Source organism: Oncorhynchus masou, chromosome 26 (assembly GCF_036934945.1).
Source record: "Oncorhynchus masou masou isolate Uvic2021 chromosome 26, UVic_Omas_1.1, whole genome shotgun sequence".
NCBI lineage: Eukaryota > Metazoa > Chordata > Actinopteri > Salmoniformes > Salmonidae > Oncorhynchus > Oncorhynchus masou.
The window spans coordinates 14,636,044-14,663,555 of record NC_088237.1 but is presented as its reverse complement, the minus strand read 5'-3'; the positions used below and the strand labels follow the sequence as shown (position 1 = coordinate 14,663,555).

Below are 27,512 nucleotides of genomic sequence, written 5' to 3'. Positions count from 1 at the left end.
GTTAACAGAAAACGACTCAAGTAAAAGTGAACCCAATAAAATACTACTTGAGTAAAAGTATAAAATGATCTGGTTTTAAATGTACTTAAGTACAGTAGTAGAAAAAGTACTAAATTGTCATACATGAGTAAAAGTACCAAGTAAAAGTAAATGCTATTCATCAAATTCCTTATATTAAGCAAACAAGGACTCAAGTAAAAGTGAATATTACCCAATAAAATACTACTTGAGTAAAAGTATAAAATTATCTGGTTTTAAATGTACTTAAGTACAGTAGTAGAAAAAATACTAAATTGTCATACATGAGTAAAAGTACCAAGTAAAAGTAAATGCTATTCATCAAATTCCTTATATTAAGCAAACAAGACAGCATGATTTTCATATTATTTTTAATTATAGGGGCACACTCCAACATCATTTACAAACACAGTAGTTGTGTTTCGTGAGTACGCCAGATCAGAGGCAGTAGGGATGACAACGTGTTATAAGTGCCATAATGCTGTCCTGCTTGAGCATTCTAAATGTAACTTGTACCTTTGGGTGTCAGGGAAAATGTAAGGAGTAAAAATACATTATTTTCTTTAGGAATGTAGTGGAGTAAAAGTTGTCAAAAATATACATAGTAAAGTACAGATACTCCCCCAAAAAAGTAGTACTTAAAAGTATTTTTACTTTAGTACTTTACACCACTGCAGTAGGCCTACATGCAATAGACCATTACCATATATGGATCTTTGCCATTTACTTTGACCTGGACTGTGTTTACAGCATGAGTGGTCATGAGTAGATTCACTTGTTTTGAGATCAAAGTGAGAGTTGCATGTAGCCACATGCACATTTTGTTCATATCCTTTGCTAGTTAGGGAATTATTAGACCTGTCTATGTAGTAATGGTATGAGACTAATAATGCATTTTATTTTGTTAAGTGAAAGACAAGTGGGTAAACAGGTTAATGTCAAGCTCTGCATGTTTGTTTTTTTAAGTCTCATGGAATGTAGGCCGACATTGAACACCACACATTCGCTGCTACTGTAGGCTGAGGGCACAAGAGAACACCACACATTGACTGCTACTGTAGGCTGAGGGCACAAGAGAACACCACACATTGACTGCTACTGTAGGCTGAGGGGACAGGAGAACACCACACATTGACTGCTACTGTAGGCTGAGGGCACAGGAGAACACCACACATTGACTGCTACTGTAGGCTGAGGGCACAGGAGAACACCACACATTGACTGCTACTGTAGGCTGAGGGCACAGGAGAACACCACACATTGACTGCTACTGTAGGCTGAGGGGACAGGAGAACACCACACATTGACTGCTACTGTAGGCTGAATGATAGAACAGTTATTTCCATGTTAGAATGTTATGGGATGCATTTTCTCCTTTGATTTTGATGGCAGGCCACTTTGGTAGGCCTACATTATGAGCAAATAGTCACAGTAGCCTACTTGCCACTGTTAAAACTGTGTAACTTAAAGTGGGTACAGCCTCAGTGTTCACAGTAAACACGCACTGGAAGTCGCACAGAATTTTCAATGTTCAAGTTTGCACTCAGCAGACCTGAAATTTGCTCAGTGCCGGAAAACATTTGAGGGAACATTGCTCACACACACACACACACACACACACACACACAGCATTGTGAGGTGAATATATATATTCACCTCACAATTCTGGGACCAGGAGAAAACATCTGGCCTCCGACTAAAAATAATGAAATGGTTTTGCCTCGTTAATTTGCTTATTAGTTATTTTTTTCATTGCAACGATACATCTGCGAGTGTTCAAGGTGCCGTTCTGTGCGCTAATTGCCTTCAGAATGCATGGTGCACTCACCAACCGCCACACCGCCCAGAAGGGCTAGGCAGGCCTACATTCCTGTGGGCGACGGAGCGTGTCGACCACAATAGCAGTTATCCATCGGTAATGATACGGTTACATGTTTGAGGCGAGTGCGGGCCCCTCTCTTTCTACAATAGCGTTTGATTTCATTACTCTAGGCTTACAGCTCGGTGGCTGACTGCCACTAAGCGAGCCGGTCTGGCAGTTATGCCACCGCCAGGCCCATCGCAGCACGAGGTGGTATTAAATCTCAAGGGTGTACTTGAGGATGAATAGCTCATTAGGAGGAGAGGTGATTATAATACAACTACTCTGGAATGAAGAGCTTTGGGATGGAGTCGCCAGAATAAACCTATTACTAGTTGTTAATAGTAGTTGATGCTATTATACAGTCCGTTGCGTGTGTCACTATCTCCTTAGACAGACCATTATTGCTCTTGTGCTATTACTGATTCTGTCTCATGCCGTTTATTCATTCACATCTCTCCTCTGTACAGAACCATCTCACATGTCCTCTGAAAAACCTCCCTCTGAGTTTGCCTTATTCCTCTGACCGGGAAAGGTGACGGTGAAGCACAGACCAGCCCAACTGGAGACCCGCTCCCTTTCAGAACCCCTCCGGGGTTAAAGAAGATGAGGCACAAGGGCAGGAGAGTGACACATGATTCATGATATGCAATCAGCCTCCCTCATTACTAAAGCAAATGCAATTAACTGGCGTGTGAGCAGAAGTTGCAATGTCGCCAAGACCTCCATTTGGAATCAAATATCTCATTACTAATGCAGCGGTGGAAGGGGAGTAGTCAGGAATGAGGCTTGAACCAGTGACCCAGTATTGTTAGTGCGAGCCAGCACACTCTCACCTGTGCCATAGAAGTCCAGTCCTCTTCGCAGAGGCCAGTTTCATAGGGAGGCCACACTGTTTGTGGATGCTCCCTCAAGTCGACACCAGCGCCTGGGAAACTTGACACCTTCATTTATTCCCACTCCTCACCAACTGTGGTGGAGTCTGGGGACCTCTGACTCACACAACAGAGATAAAGCCACAGTCAGCGCTAGTCAGTCTGCATCTCTCAGCTTCACTGGCGTGTGGACAGTCCCTGTGTGCCCTGGACACACACAGACAACGGCAGGAGAGAGTTCTCTGTGTGTGTGTGTGTGTGTTTTGGGTGGCTATAAAGGGCAGGGAACTACCACGTGACACAAAATGCACTTCACCTGAACTTTGCCTACCCCCATCCATCCAGGTAAGTGATTCTGACAGAGGCACACACTGCAGAGAGACAGGCAGTTAGCTGCCCCAGAGAGCAAACACACATCACAGTACTCCACTCAATAGTGAGCTGGGGACTTCAGCTCACTTTTGAAACTGTCTGTGGAAATGGGTTATTTGGTTGCTGAACTGCAGTCAGGTCTCTCTCTCCGACTCTACCCTTGTTTTCTCTTCTCATACTCAGATCTGATTAGCTTTGCCCAGCACACCACGGCCTATGGCCATCATCATTACCTCCACTCTGCTCCCCAGGGGGAAGAGGCCACCAGGCAGGCTGGAGGAGAGACACCCTCACTGGGACACAGGGGCCAGAGAATCCCCTTGATTATTACCAGGGCAGTAGACTAGAGTTAACTGAAGGGAGTGTAGATCGGCATGGATAATTGGCCACATTTGAAACTTTGACACAATCACCCGCAGGGATCAGTATCACTCTTTCTAACTGGTACCTTCTATACTGGGTCTCTCTATACCGCTCTCTCTCACCTCTACTGGTGTGAGACTGAAGAATAATTACTGCAACAGCATCCTAGCAGGGCCTGGAACTGTCAGGAATAGGCAACATCACCTACAGAAAACGGTCACTCAGTCATACAGGCCAATAGAAATGAAGAGAGAGAGGGGGAGGGTGTTTGTTGGAGAGCATCATTCACCCCCCCCTCCCCCCATGTTGGTTTCACTGCCCGCAGAGTTCGACAGCTCTTCAACGCTTGGCTGCTCCTTACTGTCTCGCACACACACAGTCTTCAGTACAAACTGCAGTGGGCTAGAACATACAAACTGCAGCCGAACACACACAGAATACTAACATAGGGAGAGAGAGAGGGAGAGCAAGAGCGCCGTCGCCTTACCAAAACCCATCCAAGCGTCCAATCTGAAACATCAGGATCTGACTCCCAACTCTGCAAGCAGAGCCCTCTGACTCCACTAGAGAATCAAATGAATAAAATGCAGAAAGAAGCCCTGTGGTATTTGGACATCTCTAACATTCCAGAGGACATTTTTCAGGACAGCTGGGGACATGAGAGAAAGAACTGTCTGGTATGGAGAGATTCCCAGCTGTGATTTGAATTTGATACCCAAGTTCAGATAGTTTGTGGACTGGTGAAAGCCAGATTTCACCCTGTTATTCCCTCTGTCTTGTGTCAGAACCATGGAGGGAGGAATCCCTTTTAAAGTATCTGAACATGGGCCCTGAGAGAAGCCTGTAAATATTTACTCCTGCTGATACTGTTAACCTGCATAATGTTACAGTAGTTGTTCAATCCAACTGTGTGTTACTGGGCTGGATGTTTTATAAATGAGGATTGATCGCAGCAGTGAACTCTGACCTAGTATTGATTCAACAGAGCAGGAAGAGATGTTCAAAGATGCAAAGTTTCAGCTACAGCAATATCCACATGTTCTCTGTGCGAAATCAATATAAAAATCTTAACCCCCAACACACACCTGCAGGCAGAGGAGTACAAACATACAAACACTCACTATAGTGACGGGAAAGAGCACTGGGCTAGATGTTACATGAACGTTTATGATTTTCTTAAGTTAAATGAAAACAGTTATAAAAACAAGACAAAGACAAACAAAAGCTCTCCTCCCAGCATCTTGCCCCCTATTACATTTCATCAGAGTGAAAGGAACCCCCCCGTGGGTCAAAGGTCACTGACCCCTATTCCGTCTGTCTGTCCGTCCATTAGCACCACAGCCTTGGTTCAGACTAACTAACACATGGTTCTGATTGATGCCATGGCAACCAAGGACATCTGGCCAGTCCTCAAGACCATACAAAAGCCAGGCTATAAAGAAACAGGGATTTTGTGTACAATACTTACATTCACTCAGTTACAGAATCACAGACCCAAGGACTGCACTGTACTAGAAGATGAATTCGCTGGTCAGTGATACAGAGTAGGACATCAATCTCTCACACACTCACACACTCTCTCTCTGGGGTGGGTGTGGTCCAATTACGGTCTGGGATGTGAACCGTAAAGTGTGTAAAGTCCTGGTATTATGGTCTCTGGTGGGTCTCCACCCAGTTCAGTTATGGATCTAGATGGCCCAGTCTTGGTGGGATCAGTAAAGTCTAGTTAGATCTGGTCTGATCTGGACTGAAACAGTTCTTGGTGTGTTTTACATCCACTTCAGATCAGGCCAGAACTCTGCTGCTACTCCTCCTTCCATCCAGGCCTCCAGCCATGTCCCTTACAGCTCTGAAACAACATGACACAGTGTTAGGACTCAACGTATTGGAAAATACAGCATGCTTGTCAAAATACATGTTTAAATCAACAACCTTTTACTATATGTTGTATTTTCCACCCTGCATCCCCCATTGGCCCCCTGTCCTCTCTCCCCACCATTGGCCCCCTGTCCTCTCTCCCTCCCCATTGGCCCCCTGTCCTCTCTCCCTCCCCATTGGCCCCCTGTCCTCTCTCCCCACCATTGGCCCCCTGTCCCTCTCCCCCCCCATTGGCCCTCTGTCCTCTCTCCCCCCCATTGGCCCTCTGTCCTCTCTCTCTCCCCCCATTGGCCCTCTGTCCTCTCTCCCCCCCCATTGGCCCTCTGTCCTCTCTCCCCCCCATTGGCCCTCTGTCCTCTCTCTCCCCCCCCATTGGCCCTCTGTCCTCTCTCTCCCCCCCCATTGGCCCTCTGTCCTCTCTCTCCCCCCCCATTGGCCCTCTGTCCTCTCTCTCCCCCCATTGGCCCTCTGTCCTCTCTCCCCCCCCATTGGCCCTCTGTCCCTCTCCCCCCCATTGGCCCTCTGTCCTCTCTCCCCCCCCCATTGGCCCTCTGTCCTCCCCCCCCATTGGCCCTCTGTCCTCTCTCTCCCCCCCCCCCCCATTGGCCCTCTGTCCTCTCTCTCCCCCCCCATTGGCCCTCTGTCCTCTCCCCCCCCATTGGCCCTCTGTCCTCTCTCCCCCCATTGGCCCTCTGTCCTCTCCCCCCATTGGCCCTCTGTCCTCTCTCTCCCCCATTGGCCCTCTGTCCTCTCTCTCCTCCCATTGGCCCTCTGTCCTCTCTCTCCCCCCATTGGCCCTCTGTCCTCTCCCCCCCATTGGCCCTCTGTCCTCTCCCCCCCCCCCCCATTGGCCCTCTGTCCTCTCTCTCCCCCCCCCATTGGCCCTCTGTCCTCTCCCCCCCCCATTGGCCCTCTGTCCTCTCTCCCCCCATTGGCCCTCTGTCCTCTCCCCCCCCATTGGCCCTCTGTCCCTCTCCCCCCCCCATTGGCCCTCTGTCCTCTCTCCCCCCATTGGCCCTCTGTCCTCTCTCTCCCCCCATTGGCCCTCTGTCCTCTCTCTCCCCCCATTGGCCCTCTGTCCTCTCTCTCCTCCCATTGGCCCTCTGTCCCTCTCTCCCCCCATTGGCCCTCTGTCCTCTCTCTCCCCCCATTGGCCCTCTGTCCTCTCTCTCCCCCCATTGGCCCTCTGTCCTCTCCCCCCCCCATTGGCCCTCTGTCCTCTCTCCCCCCCCATTGGCCCTCTGTCCTCTCTCTCCCCCCCCATTGGCCCTCTGTCCTCTCTCCCCCCCCATTGGCCCTCTGTCCTCTCTCTCCCCCCATTGGCCCTCTGTCTCTCTCTCCCCCCATTGGCCCTCTGTCCTCTCTCTCCCCCCATTGGCCCTCTGTCCTCTCTCTCCCCCCATTGGCCCTCTGTCCTCTCTCTCCCCCATTGGCCCTCTGTCCTCTCTCTCCCCCCATTGGCCCTCTGTCCTCTCTCTCCCCCCCATTGGCCCTCTGTCCTCTCTCTCCCCCCATTGGCCCTCTGTCCTCTCTCTCCCCCCATTGGCCCTCTGTCCTCTCTCTCCCCCCATTGGCCCTCTGTCCTCTCTCTCCCCCCATTGGCCCTCTGTCCTCTCTCTCCCCCCATTGGCCCTCTGTCCTCTCTCTCCCCCCATTGGCCCTCTGTCCTCTCTCTCCCCCCATTGGCCCTCTGTCCTCTCTCTCCCCCATTGGCCCTCTGTCCTCTCTCTCCCCCCATTGGCCCTCTGTCCCTCTCTCCCCCCATTGGCCCTCTGTCCTCTCTCTCCCCCCATTGGCCCTCTGTCCTCTCTCTCCCCCCATTGGCCATCTGTCCTCTCTCTCCCCCCATTGGCCCTCTGTCCTCTCTCTCCCCCATTGGCCCTCTGTCCTCTCTCTCCCCCCATAGGCCCTCTGTCCTCTCTCCCCCCCCATTGGCCCTCTGTCCCTCTCTCCCCCCCCATTGGCCCTCTGTCCTCTCTCCCCCCCCCCCCATTGGCCCTCTGTCCTCTCTCTCCCCCCCCATTGGCCCTCTGTCCTCTCTCCCCCCCCATTGGCCCTCTGTCCTCTCTCTCCCCCCATTGGCCCTCTGTCCTCTCTCCCCCCCCATTGGCCCTCTGTCCTCTCTCCCCCCCCATTGGCCCTCTGTCCTCTCTCCCCCCCATTGGCCCTCTGTCCTCTCTCTCTCCCCCCATTGGCCCTCTGTCCTCTCTCCCCCCCCATTGGCCCTCTGTCTCTCTCTCCCCCCCATTGGCCCTCTGTCCTCTCTCTCCCCCCATTGGCCCTCTGTCCTCTCTCCCCCCATTGGCCCTCTGTCCTCTCTCTCCCCCCATTGGCCCTCTGTCCTCTCTCTCCCCCCATTGGCCCTCTGTCCTCTCTCTCCCCCCATAGGCCCTCTGTCCACTCTCCCCCACTGGCCCTCTGTCCACTCTCCCCCACTGGCCCTCTGTCCACTCTCCCCCACTGGCCCTCTTCTCTTTCCCAACTGGCCTCTCTCCCCATTGGCCCCCCATTGGCCCTCTGTCCTCTCTCTCCCCCCATTGGCCCTCTGTCCTCTCTCTCCCCCCATTGGCCCTCTGTCCACTCTCCCCCACTGGCCCTCTGTCCACTCTCCCCCACTGGCCCTCTGTCCACTCTCCCCCACTGGCCCTCTGTCCACTCTCCCCCACTGGCCCTCTGTCCACTCTCCCCCACTGGCCCTCTGTCCACTCTCCCCCACTGGCCCTCTTCTCTTTCCCAACTGGCCTCTCTCCCCATTGGCCCTCGGTCCTCTCTCCCCATTGGTCCTCTTTTCTGCCTCACCATTGGCCCTTGGCGGCGGTGCTCCTCCTCTGCTGGGACAGGCTGTAGATCTCCTGCAGCTGTTTCTTCTGGTCATCACTGAGGGGCGTGGTCAGAGACTGGTACCAAGGCTGGTCAGTGTTCTGGACCCCTATAGTACACACAGGAGAGAGTAAGGAATTAGATGCCTCGCATGTATGCATGCATATTCCTTTTTTATCTGTGTGTGTGTGCGCACAAGTAGCTGTGTGTGCGTTTGTGAGCGAGTTGGTGTGTAGATGTGTAACCGCTTACTGAGTAGGGCAGCGGTGAAGAACTGGTACTCATCCTCCCCATTGTCATAGTCCAGGGGCGTGTTGTACTCCTCCAGGGGTGTCCCCTCCAGACCCTCTTCATCCCAGTAGTCTTCATCCTCCTCATCCTCATCGTTCTCGTGGCCTACGGGTGTGCAGGTCTGCTGTTGCATCGTGGTGTTACGGTTCGCATTCACCTCATCCTCATCACTGGGGATCTCCTCTGTGGACGCAACACACATGCAGACAGACAGACGCAGTGAATCACAAACACATAGAAAAACAGAATGAATAGAAAGAAATGACCCTTTTACCTTTTTTGAAAGGCAGAATTTCTCTTAATGCTGTTTTAATATACCCAATTACAGTAACAGCTGCTTAGCTAACATACATAACAATTTCCTTCATCCTAACGTCCCCTGCCGTTCTTTACACTTGACTGAGGAATGCCAGCACAGCTGCCCTGCGGCATGTAGCGCAATGTAGTGCAACTAATATGACCTGTATTCAGAGTGAGAAGTCAAGCGAGAGAGCGAGAGAGAGAGGTGTTGAAACCTGGCCATAGATGTGTAAAGTAACACGCGTGATCAGCTGAGGACTGGTTCCTACCACATCCATAGCTAGGGAGAGCTAGGGCTAATCTTAATCTTCTACCACTGACATTATCCCTGTCCCTACCCCATGGCTTCCAAACAGAAGGTTTGACTCAACAGTATTAGCAACTCGCCATTCCCTTTCTCTCCTCCTCTCTTGCCTGCTCTCTCCATTCCTCTCTCATTTCTCCTCTCCTCCTCTGTCGCCCGTTTTCCTCCTCTCACCGTTCTGGTCCTCCTCAGGTACCCCAGTGCAGGCCAGTAGGTCTGGCTTGTTGAGGAGGCGGGAGGAGTACAGGTGTTTGAGCCCCAGGAACAGGAGCAGGACGCTGGGGACGATCTGACCCGCTACCCCTTCTACCACCACTGGCCTGGAGGGTAGCTCCATCAGAACACTCAGTCCGATGATACACATCTTACGGTCATGGAGCCTGGGAGAGGGAAGAGTGGAGGAAGGGAGAGAGAAAATGGACTACAGGTAGGTGGTGAATAAATCATGTATAGTGTACTGTAGTAGGTATAAATACTGTATATCCCATATGTTTTACACGGCTATAGGAAGACTACAGTGTGACTCAGTGATGGCTAACAATATAATTGATGAAGTTGACTGTATACAGTATGTATACAGTAGTATTTATGGCATCATGGTTTAGGGCACGTTGTTTAGCCACTGTGTACTTTATAGTGGGTTGTGTACATGGCATAGGATGTAGGGCGTGTCATGACGTTGACCTGGGGGGTAGGTTTATGACAGTCATAAATACCTCTTCCCCCCTTTTCCTCTCTACCCTACTGATGTGACAAAATTTTTGCAAAACCCTTGCAAAACCCTTGGTTAACATAGAGATTCTGGGAACGTCAGTAGTTGGGGGGATATTAACTATATTCTGGTAATCCGACCAATTGAACATATGCGGTGGTACTTAATGAATATGATGTCAGTTCGGTTGTCATCTGAGACATTCTCATCAATGATCAGATGACATAAACTCTACAGTGGAAAGTCTACACATCAGAGTTATCGGATTCACATGGAATTGTTGTTCAATTTAAATGTTTGAATATAAAATTATTGGTGAAAAGATTAAATGTGATTTTAGCTTCTAAAATGTGAGAATTGGGTTTTCATAAGGTCAGGGCTCTGCTCAATCAGTGGCCCGCCCCTGTGAAGAGACATGGGTTATAAAACGTTTCAGACACACCCTTCTCGCCTTCCTATATAAAACCTTGACGACAATGTAACCTCCGGTTCCGACGATGGTCCGATGTCAGAATGGTTCAGATAATAACTACAGAACGTAGCCAACCTCAGCGTGAGCTTTGGTTGCGAATGGTATGAACTTTGAACTCTTATTCACTACAGAAGTGATACCTCCGAGCCGTTGAGTTAGCAACAGCAGCTGCAAACGTAGGCTAGGAAAGAACAGACAAAGTATCCCGTCTACCACACAACGACGTTACTACAACAGCCCCTTTTCTTTTGTGTAACCAGCTGTCATATCTGTTCCGCCCACTAGGAACGTTTTCCTTTACGACGTCATTTGTAATCAAGGTATAATTCATTCTGTGTATATGTAATTCTGTGTGATGAGTTAGGTATTTAGTAAATAAATTATTAAACCCAATTTTGTATTGCTGACTCAACTTGTTAGCCAGGGTTCATGAAGATAACCAAGAATTTACAACTTTCAGATGAGACTGAATTAAGGTGACAATTAATATTGACTGCTATTGATGTAAAATATTACTAGGTCTTTAAGAGTTTATTCGGAAGATAACAGCTCTATAAATATTATTTTGTGGTGCCCGACTCTCTAGCTAATTACATTTACATGATTAGCTCAATCAGGTAATATTAATTACGGATAAAGGATTTTATAGAATAGCATGTCATATCACTTAATCCGGCATAGCCAAAAAGACAGGCGCATGGCTTAGTTTATACACTTACCCCAGGAAGAACTCAGTATCATTCATCCACTGGTTGATGAAGTGAGCGGTGATGGGCTGTGGGGTGTGGGGGAAGTGCATGTTGTCCAGCGTGTGGATGAGCAGGGCTGGGTTGTAGTAGAGAGCAGCGATGGCCACCTGCAGACACATGGTCCTCAGCTCACTGGACTTCACACCTCTGGTTAGACGCTCCAACACCGCCTCCACGAACAATGGGATACACTGGAGGGGAATAGGGAGTGAGAAAGAGAGAGAACAAGCTATTGTTGACTGGGTAATATCTGTCTGACATTTACAGGAAGATCATTAAAACTGTGGCAGATAACATGGGGCTGAGATAGAAGAATCAATACAATATTGATAGCAATCATCCCTCCCAACGGGAGATTCAGAGTGTGGGAAGGGAAAGCGAACTGGTTTGGGCTGAACTGGGACCACGTCTACCCTTAAATACTACCCAGAAGCCTTCGCGGTCCCTCTCACCTGGTCGATGCCCCTCCCCCGACACTGGAGGACGATGACCTCTAGCAGCTTAGCAGCGTGACACTCTGCATCCTCACCTGCATCACTGGTCAGCACCTACAGCACAGGAGTCAAAGGTCAACATGGGACACTTCATCAAACTCTACCTGAACACACACACACACACACACACACACACCTTTTTGCACATGGTGTATATGACCTCTAAGTATTTGGGGTTGGACAGGAGCGTGTCTGTATCCACGGTAACGTAGTTGTGCAAAAGAGGCATCATATCTGAAAGAGACCAGACCGTGACCATCATCGTGTTGGGCGAGCATCAGCGTCACCATCATGCTATGCGAGATTACAATCACTGTGATATTCAATGTTCACCTAGACAGGTGTGTAAGCCCAATATTCTCACTAACAGACAGGTGACTGTTGACCAGTGACTCAGTACTGTACCCGTGAAGTAGTCAAAGCAGTCGTGCTGGAAGACCCCGTGGAGAACCACCAGTAGCTGCCACATCTGAGGGGAGATGGTCTGGCAGGTCAGCCCAAACGCCAGGGACAGAATCTCCTCGTAGAACTCTGAAGGGGAGGGAGAAGAGGAGGAAACAGATCATCGAATTGATGTTTCCCTTCGAGAGATAAATAAACTTCCACAGTGACGCCTCCACTCGTCCTGAAGGAAACTCTCGTTATAACAGGTTATCACATAATCCAGTCATTAACATAGAGCTGTATTCTCTCCTTACACACACACACAGCACAGAGGTGATTACAGACACACACACACACACACACACACACACACACACACACACACACACGAGAAGGGATTACACACCCAGAAACACACACACACGCGAGCCAATTACAGGCATGAATGGTGCCTGGTCATCTGGGATTTGGGAAGTGCAAGGTGAACAGCTTTTGACAGTTAGACAGTGTTCATTGTGAGACGGAAATGGACAAGGTGTTATACAAAAGAGGGGGGTGGCTCACTGGAACAGGGAAGTGAGATGAATATGGTTATTGTGTGAGGTGTGTGTGAAAAGCACACACGCACAAAAGGTCAAGAGAGGAATAGACACACACAGCAAACAAATGAGCATGTGTGTACACACAAAAACAGAGTGACGTGAGCACACACACCTGCCATACCTATGATGGGCTTCTGCAGCACCAGGCCTATCACCTGTAAACAGATGCCCTCCAACTGCTGAGTGATCTGAGAGAGAGGGAGAGGGAGAGAGGGGAAGAGAGAGAACACGATAACGAAAGAACGAGAGGCAGTCAAGAGGGTGAGAGAGGAAAGATACAGGCAGAAAGAGAAAGTGATATCAAAAGGTCAAAGATCATCTATTGATCCCAGGCTAATATCGGTCTGACATAGGGCTGGCACAATTACCATGTAACCGACGGTTACGGATGAAGACCTCCATGAAAATAACAGTCTCATAACCGTAAAATGGGGAAGGAAAGAAAAAAATGTGGAACGAACAGCCGCCTGAAGACTGGACGCCAGGGCAATCCCACGGTAACATGGACTCTTAACAACGTTATGAAACTTTGATGCTCCTTGCCCGAAATGGCATTTGTTCATTCAAAAGATAACGGATGTGGCTCATGCAATGGTATGTATTTTGTGTAATGTCAGTGGAGGTGAATCAACCAATCACAGCACAATGTTGATGGTTACTTCCATGGGTACACTTGCAATGGCTGCCAGTACACCCATTATGCCATCACTGACTTGAATGGGGACACCCGTTCTATTCATTCTATTTCTATGGCATCACATGCAATCAGGAGCGGAGAGGAACAAATATGCGTAAAAGATCAAACGGTTATTACGGTGAGTACAGTCAATTACAGTCAACCAAAAAGTACATGACCGTCACAGCCCTAGTCTGACATAACATTCACGCCATGCTCAATAACGCTGTGTGTTCACACAAAGCAGGGGAGAGGGAGCAAATCAAATCATCACACATTCAACTGGAGCTCCAGAGGACTCGATTTGGAATAGGGTGAGTGTGTGTGTACATCTGTAGAATGTGTCTGTCTCACCTCCTTGTGGTCCTCCATAACAGTGAGTATGGTGTCTATGGTGCTGAGGATCCCCAGAGCCATCACCGTCTTGTCTTCACTCTCCTCATACTCTTCACTCTGTAGCACCTTGGTGAAGATCTCGGCCTGGAGACACACATATGCAGGCGGTGTTAAGGCTTTCGCATGCTTCGGTTTGGCTGTGCTGGCTTAAATGACCTTTGCTTGAAAAACGAGAAAAAAAAAGCGACAATAGTACCGTTTGTCCGTCTTGAGACACCGTAGACAAAACAGTCAGAATTAATCTAACTAAAAAAATGGCATGCCTAGGAGATCTTAGTCACGCAATTTTACATCTAACGAAGATGTTTGGTGCAGTCCGCTATCGACTTTGGCTTGCCTCAAGAAGAAAATGTGGACATCTGTACACACACACACACACACACACACACACACACACAGTTAACCAGTAGAGCAAGACAGTGGAGGCGTACCAGGTTCTGGGTCATGTCGACGGCGATGGCAGCCACTTCCTGGTTGTACTCGCAGATCATCTTTTGAATGACGTTAGTGAGGTCATCGTTCTCCGTCTCCTTGATGACGTGGAGCAGCTCCTGCATGACAGGCCGGATGTAGGGCCTGATGTAGACCTTAGCTAAAGAGAGGGAGAGGGTTCAGTGTGTGTGTGTGTGTGTGTGTGTGTGTGTGTGTGTGTATCCATGCACGTGTGTGAACCTCAGACCTTGCTCCTGGTTGCTGACCAGTGTCTGCAAGGCGATAGCAGCCTCCACCTTGACGGGCATCTCCTTGTCTGCTATGAGGCCCTGTTTGACCAGCTCCACCGCATTCCTCAGGACCAACTCGTTATGGAAACGCAGCAGGCTGAACGAATGCAGCACCCAGCACGACTGATGACAAACACAGGGTCACAATCACTAATCCATATACCACACGGATGGGCATCGCTATCAGTTTGGAGCCTATCCACATCATGTACAAGTCAGCACTATCCACTTCCAGTCACCAAAATGTGCAGTGGTGCTTCCCAACACGTTCACCTGCCCGAAGGTGGCCAGTAAGTAAAAGAGCAGGGGTGAGGGGGGTAAGGAAATGCAGGAAGGGGGATGTTTAGTCTAAATAAAACAGGACTGACAGACCATTCTGACTCACATGGATGGGACTGTATGGAATGTAGCACCCAACAGGACTGTAGATATAAAAAGGGAAGGAGCCATTTTAAAGATTGAAGAACTGCAAACACACTCACACATGTTCTTACACACCCGTTCTCAGCTCCATGAGAAGAGTTGGGTTAGAGGGACCTTGGAGTGAAAGCGCGCTGCGTGTGTGTGTGTGTCTCTCTCTCACCCTAGCCCGGAGGTATCCCAGAGGGGAGTTGAGTAGAGGGAACACATAGTTCTGTAACATCAGCTCCATCTGCTCCCTGTACACCCGCTTCTACAGGACGACAACAGGAAGAGATAGACTAAACAGGCCATAAAACAATAGGAGAAAGTACAGAGACACACAGAGAGAGGTGACACTGACCTTCAGTAGGAGTTCGGCCAGTGAGCCGATGACATGCAGCGCCCCATCCTTCCTGCGGGGGTCAGCAGAGGGCTCCATCATGATCTGGTGGCAGAACTCCATCATCTGGGGAAGAACCTGGGAAGAGGGGGTGGGGGGGTGGGGGGGGGGGGGGGACAGAGCAGTGATGAAAGTCATATCAGCGAAGACTCAGTTAAGGAACGGAAATAAGCTATTTAGGACTGGTTCTAGTGTGGTTCTCCACTCACCTCCTTCCTCTTGCGGGCTGCTTTACACAGGAGGCTCTGGGCGGCGGTGGCAGGGAGGGCATGGTCATCATACACATCTGGAACAGAGAAAGAAACCCAGCCAAGCTCACAATTCACTGTATATCTATTCTATGGAAGCCATACATTTTCAATCTGACATGTCATTGTGCATACTGACCATACAACGTCCCACTACCTCCGTAACTACTAACTGATTGAGTTACAGAACGTGTGTACTCACTGAACTTCATGCGGATGTACTCGTATGGATCCTCCTGCCACAGTTTCTCATCCTCGTCTTTGTAACACATGAGAGGGAAGATCACCTCTTGGCTGATGGTCTGTGGAACACACAATACACACACGTTCAGGTTAACTACTAACTACTAGAAGTGGAATTGCAACATAGTTTTTAGAAGCATAGCAGTATTCAGATTAGATCAATTACTAAGTATATAAAACAGTGGATTTAAATGCTGACATGAAGATTGATCAAAGTTACATACTGTAACTCAATCCAAAGTGTAATGTCACAACCTTATAACAAACATAACAACGGTATAATAAGGTGTAATTTCACACATAATCCCATATATATATATATATATATATATATCCAAATCCATTATTATTTACATGTCACAGGGATACAGGTGTAGTGGTGTCTGTATGACCCACCTGCATGTGTGGCTTTATGTGTTTCCAGGTGAGGGAGTGAGACAGGCCATGGTTCAGGTCGTTCAGAGAAAGTGTGTATGTGTGTGTGTGTGTGTGTGTGTGTGTGTGACCCACCTGCATGTGTGGCTTCATGTGTTTCCAGGTGAGGGAGTGAGACAGGCCCTGGTTCAGGTAGTTAAGAGATTTCTGGAGAACGTGAGGCGTGACATACTGCTTCTGTCGGTGTTGGTCCAGCACCTTCAACAGGACCTGAAGGAGACCACCCAGAGACGAGGTCACATCAGATGGTATGGGGTCAGACTTAACAGAAGACTACCGCTGCTCATGTACACACATACATCAACATTGGTAGATGTGGACAACAGACATATATACATTCAAGGTTTAATGTCATATTTAGAGTGTTACAAACTCTTACCTGTTGGATCCCTACAGCGTACGTCTTCAAGAAAAACTCTGCAAACTCAAAGTACTCCTTTGTCACATTGCCGGGGCTTCCGTACCTGCCACACATGTATAGAACAACATGGTTAGACTGAAAAGAAAGGCTGCGATCCACAAACACACAAACATATTCACATCAACATACATCCAAATTCATCAACACACAAATACATCTCCCGTGTCCCCTCACCTCTCGAACAGTCTGGTGATGATGTGTAGGGCCCACTTCTTACTCTTCCACCACACCAAGTCAGGACGGTCGTCCTCATCCACTTCCAACGTCTCCTAGCAACCACACACACACAACAGAGGTTCGCTACTCCCCTTCAATAAAAAAAACATAGGTAGATGAATTTGCAGAAGGTCTACACAATGAAGAAGGATGAAATAAACCTTACTGGGGGGACATCTCTGTCCATAACAGCTCTGAGGATCTCCATCCACTGGGTAATGACTGCGTTATTAATCAGCTGGAGAGGCAGGGAGTACTGTCGGAGCAGAATAGACACACACTGGTATTAGTATCACACAAACGTGCACACGCACGTCACATGCAGTTAGTCACAGACACTTGAGCGCACAGTCAGTCAGTCACACACACAGTCCCTTCTCTCACCTGTACGAGTGCGTGGAAGATCTTGAGGATCTGTTTCTGTATGAGGACAGAGAAGATGGTGCCGTCAGGCAGTAGCTGGGTGACGAGCTGCTGTATACGGGGCAGGAAGATCTGCATGGCTGCTAGCAGCGGATCCCTCTCCTCCGCCTTCTTATACCTGACACACACAGACATAGACAGACACACACAGCACATCAGCATGAGACAGCATGCAGGTGTGATATCATCGACAACAAGCTGGGTGCAATGACTGAAAAGTGTAAATGGAATAATCATTTATGTCACTCATCTTATACACTAGAACTACTAAACTCGGACTAAAAAAATGGTGTCTCGAAATACAGCATCGTTATGACTTGATCACTAGTAAGTGATCCTCGGGTGGTTGACTCACTCGTAGGTCTTGACCAGCTGGTAGAGGGCCAGGAGGCTGCCGTACCAGCTGCCACTGTTCTGAGACTGCAGATACAGGCCGATCTTATCCACTATGGCCGTCCAGCGCCCGGGGAAGTCGTGCTTTATGATGGCTCGCAAACACACTGTCAACTGGGCCCTGGGAGAGGGAATACACACATACATCAGCATTGTATTCTTTCTTTGACATGCCATCACTAAATGATCCTCCCATCGCTCTTCATTGGGAACTTGTAGTCACAGATTACCTATACAGTCAAGTGACACAATTTCAAAGGCTCTTGGTAGAGCAGAGCAGGGGACCGGAGCACTGCACCACCTGCCCTGAGTATCAGGCTAAGAGGTAAGGGTGAGTGGGTTAAGGGAGGTAAAGGAGCACTGAACCACCTGCCCTGAGTATCAGGCTCAGAGGTAAGGGTGAGTGGGTTAAGGGAGGTAAAGGAGCACTGCACCACCTGCCCTGAGTATCAGGCTATGAGGTAAGGGTGAGTGGGATAAGGGAGGTAAAGGAGCACTGCACCACCTGCCCTGAGTATCAGGCTAAGAGGTAAGGGTGAGTGGGATAAGGGAGGTAAAGGAGCACTGCACCACCTGCCCTGAGTATCAGGCTAAGAGGTAAGGGTGAGTGGGTTAAGGGAGGTAAAGGAGCACTGCACCACCTGCCCTGAGTATCAGGCTAAGAGGTAAGGGTGAGTGGGTTAAGGGAGGTAAAGGAGCACTGCACCACCTGCCCTGAGTATCAGGCTAAGAGGTAAGGGTGAGTGGGTTAAGGGAGGTAAAGGAGCACTGCACCACCTGCCCTGAGTATCAGGCTCAGAGGTAAGGGTTAGTGGGTTAAGGGAGGTAAAGGAGCACTGCACCACCTGCCCTGAGTATCAGGCTATGAGGTAAGGGTGAGTGGGATAAGGGAGGTAAAGGAGCACTGCACCACCTGCCCTGAGTATCAGGCTAAGAGGTAAGGGTGAGTGGGATAAGGGAGGTAAAGGAGCACTGCACCACCTGCCCTGAGTATCAGGCTCAGAGGTAAGGGTGAGTGGGATAAGGGAGGTAAAGGAGCACTGCACCACCTGCCCTGAGTATCAGGCTAAGAGGTAAGGGTGAGTGGGTTAAGGGAGGTAAAGGAGCACTGCACCACCTGCCCTGAGTATCAGGCTAAGAGGTAAGGGTTAGTGGGTTAAGGGAGGTAAAGGAGCACTGCACCACCTGCCCTGAGTATCAGGCTAAGAGGTAAGGGTGAGTGGGTTAAGGGAGGTAAAGGAGCACTGCACCACCTGCCCTGAGTATCAGGCTAAGAGGTAAGGGTGAGTGGGTTAAGGGAGGTAAAGGAGCACTGCACCACCTGCCCTGAGTATCAGGCTAAGAGGTAAGGGTTAGTGGGTTAAGGGAGGTAAAGGAGCACTGCACCACCTGCCCTGAGTATCAGGCTAAGAGGTAAGGGTGAGTGGGTTAAGGGAGGTAAAGGAGCACTGCACCACCTGCCCTGAGTATCAGGCTAAGAGGTAAGGGTGAGTGGGTTAAGGGAGGTAAAGGAGCACTGCACCACCTGCCCTGAGTATCAGGCTCAGAGGTAAGGGTGAGTGGGTTAAGGGAGGTAAAGGAGGTTAGGACAGCAGGACCCACCGGATGGACTCGGGACACTGGATGATGCCCTCCACGATGTTGTCTCTGATCTGCGCGCGGTCGTTCTCGTGGATGTTGAAGGGGAACACAGCCTCCCCTAGAGAGGGCTCGCGGTCCTGCCAGTACTGGCTCACCATGTTCTTGAGGTAGATGGCCGCTGGCGCACAGAGATATACATCACTCAGACTGGCAAGAATGACACAATTCTACCTTACAATTCATTCAATCACGTGGCAGCTAAAAAGCCAGCTTGATGAAGAATCTCCATTGAAAGTGACATTCTGTCCAGGAGGCTCAATCTGTGTCCGGGACACCGGCCCAAAGTGAGGCTATTATCAGTGTTGTTTATAGCTGTTGCATTGGTCCAGTGATGTTTTAAAAACAGCCAGATGCAGGTCTTTATGTCATGTTCTGGGGCAGGGTTCTTACCTGCTTGGCGAACAGGGACCTCCACCTGTTCAGACACAATGATCTGGAGCAGAGTGGGGGCGAAGTTGATGATCTTGTACGACTGGAACACACAAGATAAGACTGCCTTGAAATGAGCTCAACCCAAATCGGACCACATACAGTCAAGCGCCTGACCAGTTGAGCGGTCAGTTTGACATCTACAGCACAAGGTGAGCACAGGGGTCAAAACACCTTTATGGTGACGCGGCGGAGTGTAAGGAGGTGGATTCCCAGGTTGTTTGTTGAGGTCAGTACTAACTGAAGAACAAGGAAAATACACAACAGGTGAAGCATGTAGCTTATTCGCTCGCTCCCAGACCAGGTATCAGATTTAAGGTAGTAGAATAAGCCATGGACTGTCAAAGATATAACCAGCAACCAACAATTTAAAAAAGGAGGGATATTTTGTACCGAACTCTTTCTCTTTCCCTCACCATCTCCCTCTATCCCTCCTCCTCCTCCGCCTGTCAAAACTGCACACCTGCTGCAGAACAGTCAGCATTCTGTCTCCAGCAAATGCCCCTAATTTCACATGGTTGCATCACTGACATGCATTTCACACAGACACACCAATCTTTTGTCCTGATTAGTGTAAACCTACTGGAAGTGGACATTATGTAAAGTCAAGGCAGTGCAGCCCTATGGCAGATGTAGTTATTCTCAGTGATACAATCATGACCTAGGCTTGCATATGCTACAAGTCTTATGTTCCACATCTTTCAACTAACACAGCGTTCTGTCCGCCCCTGATTCAGTAAAAAGCTGAGGAAGTGGCTGAAGAAAATGCACTACTCTTAAATTCATAGACAGAGCTATGGATGCAAGGCCTGACCATCCATGAAATAAACACGAGGCTGTGGAGTTTGTTTACATTTCCCTTTGTTTACAAACAGAGTGAAACAAGTTTATATTTTGGATTCTGATGGGGTGGGAGAGTGGAACTAAACTCGGGAGATTCTTCACGAATCAATAGGTACATATGATGAATTTATAGTCGAAAAATAGATGTAGCAATTGCAGATTGACCCTTTAAAGATGCTTTGACAATATGCATTTGTCTATCGCATTTAGATTTGGTTTTGGATGAAAGAAAACTGGTCTTTATCCCATTTAGCAGACGCTTTTGTCCAAAATTCACTGGGGTCAAATGGGTGGTCCCCGGGAATCGAACCCACGACGCTTGGCGTTGCAAGCGCCATGCTCTACCGACTGAGCCACACAGGACCCAAATTCCATCACAATTGTAAACTTTTACTATCGCTGGCTGAAATTGCTGCAATTGTTACAATGTTTCAACTCGCGCATTATGTCTTCAATTACAATCCAATCGGACACTTGCTAGCTAGATTGTTTCACGAACAGCCACATCTCTGGACTGCTGCACAGTGTGCGCACACTGCCTCAAAATTCTATTGTTCTCCGGTGCAACAGTTTGTGTCGGAAGTTACATTAAATGTCAAACTATTGTTTCGTATCCTACAAAATAAACAGAGAGATGCACATATAAGTTATAGAACGACAAATCATTGATCCCGAAACATGGCCTTATTGCGATCCAAATCATAAACACGGACAACCCTTTCTGGAAATGGGTTCATGATGCCCGGATAACAAAAACAACAAAGTTATTTTGGCCATTCACCCACCTGATTGAGTTCGTTTTCAGCCGCTATCCGAAGGTTGGGATCTATCGTCCCTTTCAGTGCTTGAATTATCCGATTGGGATCCATAGTGTCTAATCGAGCGGTAATTGCTCTGTTTCACAATCACATTTATGAACTGCCCCAAATTCGGCAAAGCGTTACGGAACTGCCCTAGCCCTGCCCCATTTTACCGGCAATCAGCAGGCGGTGGACGCAAAGCAATGTAAATAGTGGCGATTTACGATAGCCCTTCTTTATTCTTCTCTCTGTAATAGGTATTTACAGTGCAGCGATGAGTTTTTACTGCCACCTTAAGACCTGGAGTGGTCATGACTGAAAATATCCCTTCTGTCACAATCATTTGTGGTAACCTTAGATTTTACATTATGTTTCTTAGGCCAGGGTGGGCCCAATGGGGAGCCATGGCCCACTAAATCAGATTTAGCAACAACAACAAAAACTGCTCTTTACTTGTCTGTGTTCCAAACAGACCATTAGTCTTGTTACATAAACATGCAAGCACCATCATATATAATTCATAGCAAGCAGTGCACTGAGTTAGTCCGATTTGATGAAATATGACAGAACAAATTAACTCACGGGATGTGTTGCCAAAAAGAGCCAACTGAAAGCCACACCCGAAATAACGAACCAATATGACTGCATTGAGGCATGTCACTGTGCTTCTATGGCTGTGGCGGGTACCCTAGTGGTTAGAGCATCAGACTAGGTACCAAAAAGTTGCTGGATCAAATCCCTGAGCTGACAAGGCAAAAATATGTTGTTCTACCCCTGAACAAGGCAGTTAACCCACTGTTCCTAGGCTGTCAATAAGAATTTGTTCTGAACTGACTTGCCTCGTTAAAATATATGCTGCTGCCTACAATGTTTGCTCATTTTGCAGAGCTGCCAACTTTTGAAGAAAGCTTGGAGAAATTTGCTTGGTGAATTTCCTTGCCCCCTGGCAAACCCCTAGAGAGGGGGAAACGTTACTATTTTAAAGCTAATTGTCTGCAATTCTACGTATGTTGACATGGCTTAGGCCTATGACCAGGGTGGAACATAAAACAAATTAAAAGACGGGTCAGGTGTATTCAGAATGCTTTGAACATGAAATGAACACTCAAAACTGGACGACTTGATACTTTGCAATGTTTGGGGGATGACAGGTGAAGTATGAAAAACAGGTGGTTTGACACTTTATTCAGACAGTAATGAAATGAGACAGGGAGACAGGCCGATGCTAGAAACAGTGGGAAGGTTGGAAGCAGGGATTAATCCCTGTTCTCAGGTGGACAGTTGAATTCAACATGGTGTAGTGTTTCCACTACACCAAGATTTTGGCCAGGAAATTTTAATGGTTGATGGCAGTGGGTAACCAAATCATAGATTGCGGTCTCCTTGTCCATACACTGCTTTCAAGATAAGGACATAAACATTTTGTCATTTGGGTGAACTATCACTTTAAAACGGGCTGGAATAAAATCATGCTTGCTCTTCAGGAGGGTTGGCCAACCCTGATCCATATTTACCAAGTGCTGGGTGTTTGAAAATGTTCTTGTTATAACAATTCATTTCTCAAAATCACCAAACCTTCAAGAGAAATCAAATGAATATCAATATTTAGGTGGTTTATGCCTACTGGTTGAAGACTCTTGCCATCATCATACTCTAGAAAATATGATGTGTTTATGAGTTGCCTAGCATGTCCACAATACTCAAAAATGATATTGGATTCCTGGAGCATTTCATATCCAACGCTTATTTGTATTTCTTATTCAAAACTGCCCACGAATGACTGAAAAAATATTCAAAACAAAAATTTAAACGCAACATGTAGTGTTGGTCCTGTGTTTCATGAGCGGAAATAAAAGATTGCAGAAATGTTCCATATGCACAAAAAGCTTATTTCTCTCCAATTTTGTGCACAAATTTTTCCACCAGAGCTGTTGCCAGAGAATTTAATGTTAATTTCAATTCAACGCAATGACTTTATTGGCATGGGAAACATATGTTAACATTGACAAAGCAAGTGGAGTAGATAATAAACAAAAGTGAAATAAACAATAAAAATTAACAGTAAACATTACGCTTACAGAGGTTTCTAAATAATAAAGACATTTGAAATGTTATTATGTGTCTATATACAGTGTGGTAATGATGTGCAAACAGTTAAAGCACAAAATAAGTAAATGTAACCAATGTGAAATGGCTAGCAAGTTAGTGGGGTGCGCGCTAATAGTGTTTCAATCGGTGACGTCACTTGCACTGAGACCTTGAAGTAGTTGTTCCCCTTGCTCTGCAAGGGCTGTGGATTTTGTGGAGCGATGGGTAACAATGCTTCAAGGATGGCTGTTGTCAATGTGTGCAGAGGGTCCCTGGTTCAAGCCAGTGAGGAGTGAGGAGGAGGGATGAAAGCTAAACTGTTACATTGGTGCCGTGACCCGGATCACTTGTTGCTGTGGAAAAGGGGGGTGAGTGTAACCACTAATAGCGTTAAAGCTTCAAGGGTGGCTGTTGTCAATGTGTGCAAAGGGTCCCTGGTTTGATCCCAGGTAGGGTCGAGGAGAAGGACTGAAGCTAAACTGTTACATAAACATAGATATTGGTTGTATTTACAATGATATTTGTTCTTCACTGGTTGCCCTTTTCTTGTGACAACAGGTTACAAATATTGCTGCTGTGATGGCACATTGTGGTATTTCACCCAGTAGATATGGGAGTTTATCAAAATTGGGTTTGTTTTTAAATTCTTTGTGGATCTGTGTTATCTGAGGGAAATATGTGTCTGTAGTATGGTCATACATTTGGTCATACATTTGGCAGGAGGTTAGGAAGTGCAGCTCAGTTCCCACCTCATTTTCTCTTGAGAGACAGGTCTGCCTACAGTGGCCTTTCTCAATAGCAAGGCTATGCACACTGAGTCTGTACATAGTCAAAGCTTTCCTTAAGTTTGGGTCAGTCACAGTGGTCAGGTATTCTGCCGCTGTGTACTCACTGTTTAGGGACAAATAGCATTCAAGTTTGCTCTGTTTCTTTGGTAATTCTTTCCAATGTGTCAAGTAATAATCTTTTTGTTTTCTCATGATTTGGTTGGGTCTAATGTTTTTGCTGTCCTGGGGCAATGTAAGGTCTGTTTGTGAACAGAGCCCCAGGACCAGCTTGCTTAGGGGACTCTTCTCCAGACCTAACAACCATAAAAAGGCCATTCGGTTCTATAACTGATTCAAGTATTTTTAGCCAGATCCTAATTGGTATGTCAAATTTTATGTTCCTTTTTGATGGTATAGAAGGCCCTTCTTGCCTTGTCTCTCAGCTCGTTGACAGCTTTGTGGAAGTTACCTGTGGCGCTGATGTTTAGGCTAAGGTATGTACTGTATAGTTTTTTGTTTGCTCTAGGGCAACGGTGTCTAGATGGAATTTATCTTTGGGGCCCTGGCGACTGGACCTTTTTGGGAACACCATTATTTTTGTCTTACTGAGATTTACTGTCAGGGCCCAGGTCTGGCAGAAGCTGTGCAGAAGATCTAGGTGCTGCTGTAGGCCCTCCTGGGTTGGAGACAGAAGCACCAGATCATCAGCAAATAGTAGACATTCGACTTCAGAATCTAGTAGCGTGAGGCCGGCTACTGGAGACTGTGCTAGTGTCCTCGCCAATTTGCTGATATATATGTTAAAGAGGGTGGGGCTTAAGCTGCATTCCTGTCTCACCCCACGGCCCTTTGGAAAGAAATGTGTGTGATTTTTGCCAATTTTAACCACACACTTGCTGTTTGTGTACATGGATTTTATAATGTCTTGTGTTTTTCCCCCAACACCACTTTACATCAATTTGTATAGAAGACCGTCATGCCAAATTGAGTCAAAGGCTTTTTTGAAATCAACAAAGCATGAGAAGACTTTGCCTTGGTTTTGGTTTGTTTGCTTGTTTGTCAATTGGGCTGTGCAGGGTGAATACGTGGTCTGTTGTACGGTAATTTGGTAAAAAGCCAATTTGACAGTTGCTCAGTACATTGTTTTCACTGAGGAAGTGTACTAGTCTGCTGTTAATGATAATGCAGAGGATTTTCTCAAGGTTGCTGTTGACGCATATCCCACTGTAGTTATTGGGATCAAAATTTGTCGCCACTTTTGCGGATTGGGGTGATCAGTCCTATGTTCCAATAAGTGGGAAGATGCCAGAGCTAAGGATGATGTTAAAGAGTTTAAGTATAGTCAATTGGAATTGGTTGTCTGTATATTTTATCATTTCATTGAGGATACCATCAACACCACAGGCCTTTTTGGGTTGGTTATATTTTGTCCTGTAGTTCATTCAATGTAATTGGAGAATCCAGTGGGTTCTAGTAGTCTTTAATAGTTGATTCTAATATTTGTATTTGATCATGTGTATATTTTTACTGTTTGTTATAGGGCCAAAAAGATTGACCCATACATCTCCACTTGGATAGATATCTCTGTGTTGTTTGGTTAGTGTTTTCCAATTTTCCCAGAAGTGGTTGGTCTATGGATTCTTCAATTACATTGAGCAGATTTCTGACATGCTGTTGCTTCTTTTTCCATAGTGTATTTCTGTATTGTTTTAGTGATTCACCACAGTGAAGGCATGGACTCAGGTTTTCTGGGTCTCTATGTTTTTGGTTGGACAGGTTTCTCAATTTCTTTCTTAGGTTTTTGCATTCTTCATCAAACCATTTGTCATTGTTGTTCATTTTCTTCAGTTTTCTGTTTGAAATGTTTAGATTTGATAGGGATGCTGAGAGGTCAAATATACGGTTTACATTTTCTAATGCCAAGTTTACACCTTCACTAATACAGAGGAACATTTTGTCCAGGAAGTTGTTTAAAAGGGACTGAATTTGTTGCTGCCTAATTGTTTTTGGTAGGTTTCCACACTACATTCCTTCAATCTATAGCATTTCTTAATATTATTCAGTTCCTTTGGCTTTGATGCCTCATGACTGAGTATTGCTCTGTTCAAGTAGACTGTGATTTTGCTGCGGTCTGATAGGGGTGTCAGTGGGCTGACTGTGAACGCTCAGAGACTCTGGATTGAGGTCAGTGATAAAGTAGTCTACAGTACTACTGCCAAGAGATGAGCTGTAGGTGTACCAACCATGGGTGTCCCCTCGAAGCCTACCATTGATTATGTACATACCCAGCGTGCGACAGAGCTGTCGGAGTTGTGACCCGTTTTTGTTGTCATAGTTGTGCCTAGGTGGGCATATGGGGGAGGGAATGCTGTCACCTCCAGGCAGGTGTTTGTCCCTGTGTGCTGTGGGTGTCAGGTTCTTGTCTGGTTCTGGCATTTAGGTCACTACAGACTAGTACATGTCCCTGGGCCTGGCAATTATTGATTTCCCCTTCAAGGATGGAGAAGATGTCTTAATTAATGTATGGGGATTCTAGTGGGGGGATTTAGGTAGAACAAAAAACATGAGCTGGCGCACACCCAGAAAAATGTGTTTGTGTGGAGGTGCTGACTAAAGGCGAATAAACTATCAAAATAAGGAGAGTCGCACACTCCATATATAAACTCCCAGTAATTTATTGGGTATTTACCAACGTTTCGGCATCACCGTGCCTTCTTCAGGGTAATGTCATGAATACTTGAACCAGGTTATGGAGACAAACAGTGCAATTAGTGCAACCAATGACAATAGTGAGGGGTGTGTCATAATGATTAAGTTAATTCGAATGAATTAGTGAAACTTAAAAAAAAAACAATAGTTTATGGCATATTAAATATATTAGGCAATTGTTATCATATAGAAACAGAATTGAATATTCTACATAATATTAGCATCAACATACACATTGTTTAATTCAATTTCACATATTTGATTTTTCATTTCACTTGTTACATGTCATATTTTGGTTCAGCCTTAATGTATAATAAGCATCATCAACAGTGGAAAATTAGTAGGTGTACGCTAAAAGGTTGTAGAAAGAATATATACATTTATAAGACTGCTCATAAAATAAAGAATTGTTCTTAAGGCCATGAGATCAAAGTCAATATTCAGACCACTAGGGGTCAATGTTTTTAGATATTCAGTGAGCCTCCCTCTGTAGTTGTAGGATCTCCATGTTACCTCTCCTTGGTAGAGCAACATGCTCAATGCCTGTGTATTTGAGGGAGGAGATGGGATGGTTGGCTTCAACAAAGTGAGCTGCTACTGGATAGTCAATGTTCTTACACCTGATTGGTGCAGTGTTCAGCTATGCGTTGTTTTAACTACATTTTCACTTGTCCTACGTAGGCTTTTCCACATGAAGAGGTGATGATAGATTACTCCCTTGGTCTTGCATGAGATGATACCCCTAACAGGGATTTTCAACTGTAT

At 47.0% G+C, this 27,512-nt stretch overlaps 1 protein-coding gene across 2 annotated transcripts; it reads right to left on the bottom strand.

Moving 5' to 3' along the window:
• Positions 1 to 372: 372 nt before the first annotated feature.
• On the bottom strand, positions 373 to 21,336 carry LOC135514861 (importin-8-like). Of its 2 annotated transcripts, none has more exons than XM_064938523.1 (25): positions 21,169 to 21,336; positions 19,502 to 19,583; positions 19,073 to 19,229; positions 17,433 to 17,591; positions 17,039 to 17,195; positions 16,821 to 16,910; positions 16,613 to 16,707; positions 16,397 to 16,481; positions 16,093 to 16,227; positions 15,542 to 15,641; positions 15,301 to 15,377; positions 15,053 to 15,169; positions 14,873 to 14,962; positions 14,247 to 14,412; positions 13,999 to 14,159; positions 13,526 to 13,651; positions 12,608 to 12,683; positions 11,915 to 12,040; positions 11,646 to 11,743; positions 11,468 to 11,563; positions 10,986 to 11,206; positions 9,257 to 9,462; positions 8,440 to 8,661; positions 8,167 to 8,296; positions 373 to 5,338 (listed from the first exon to the last, which is right to left on the bottom strand). In XM_064938523.1, coding segments are annotated over exons 1-25 (3,057 nt in total). In that variant the 5' UTR covers positions 21,253 to 21,336; the 3' UTR covers positions 373 to 5,337. The 2 variants fall into 2 exon arrangements, with proteins under 2 accessions (XP_064794595.1, XP_064794596.1); XM_064938524.1 differs by having other exon boundaries at positions 12,617 to 12,683.
• Between the last annotated feature and the right edge of the window lie 6,176 nt (positions 21,337 to 27,512).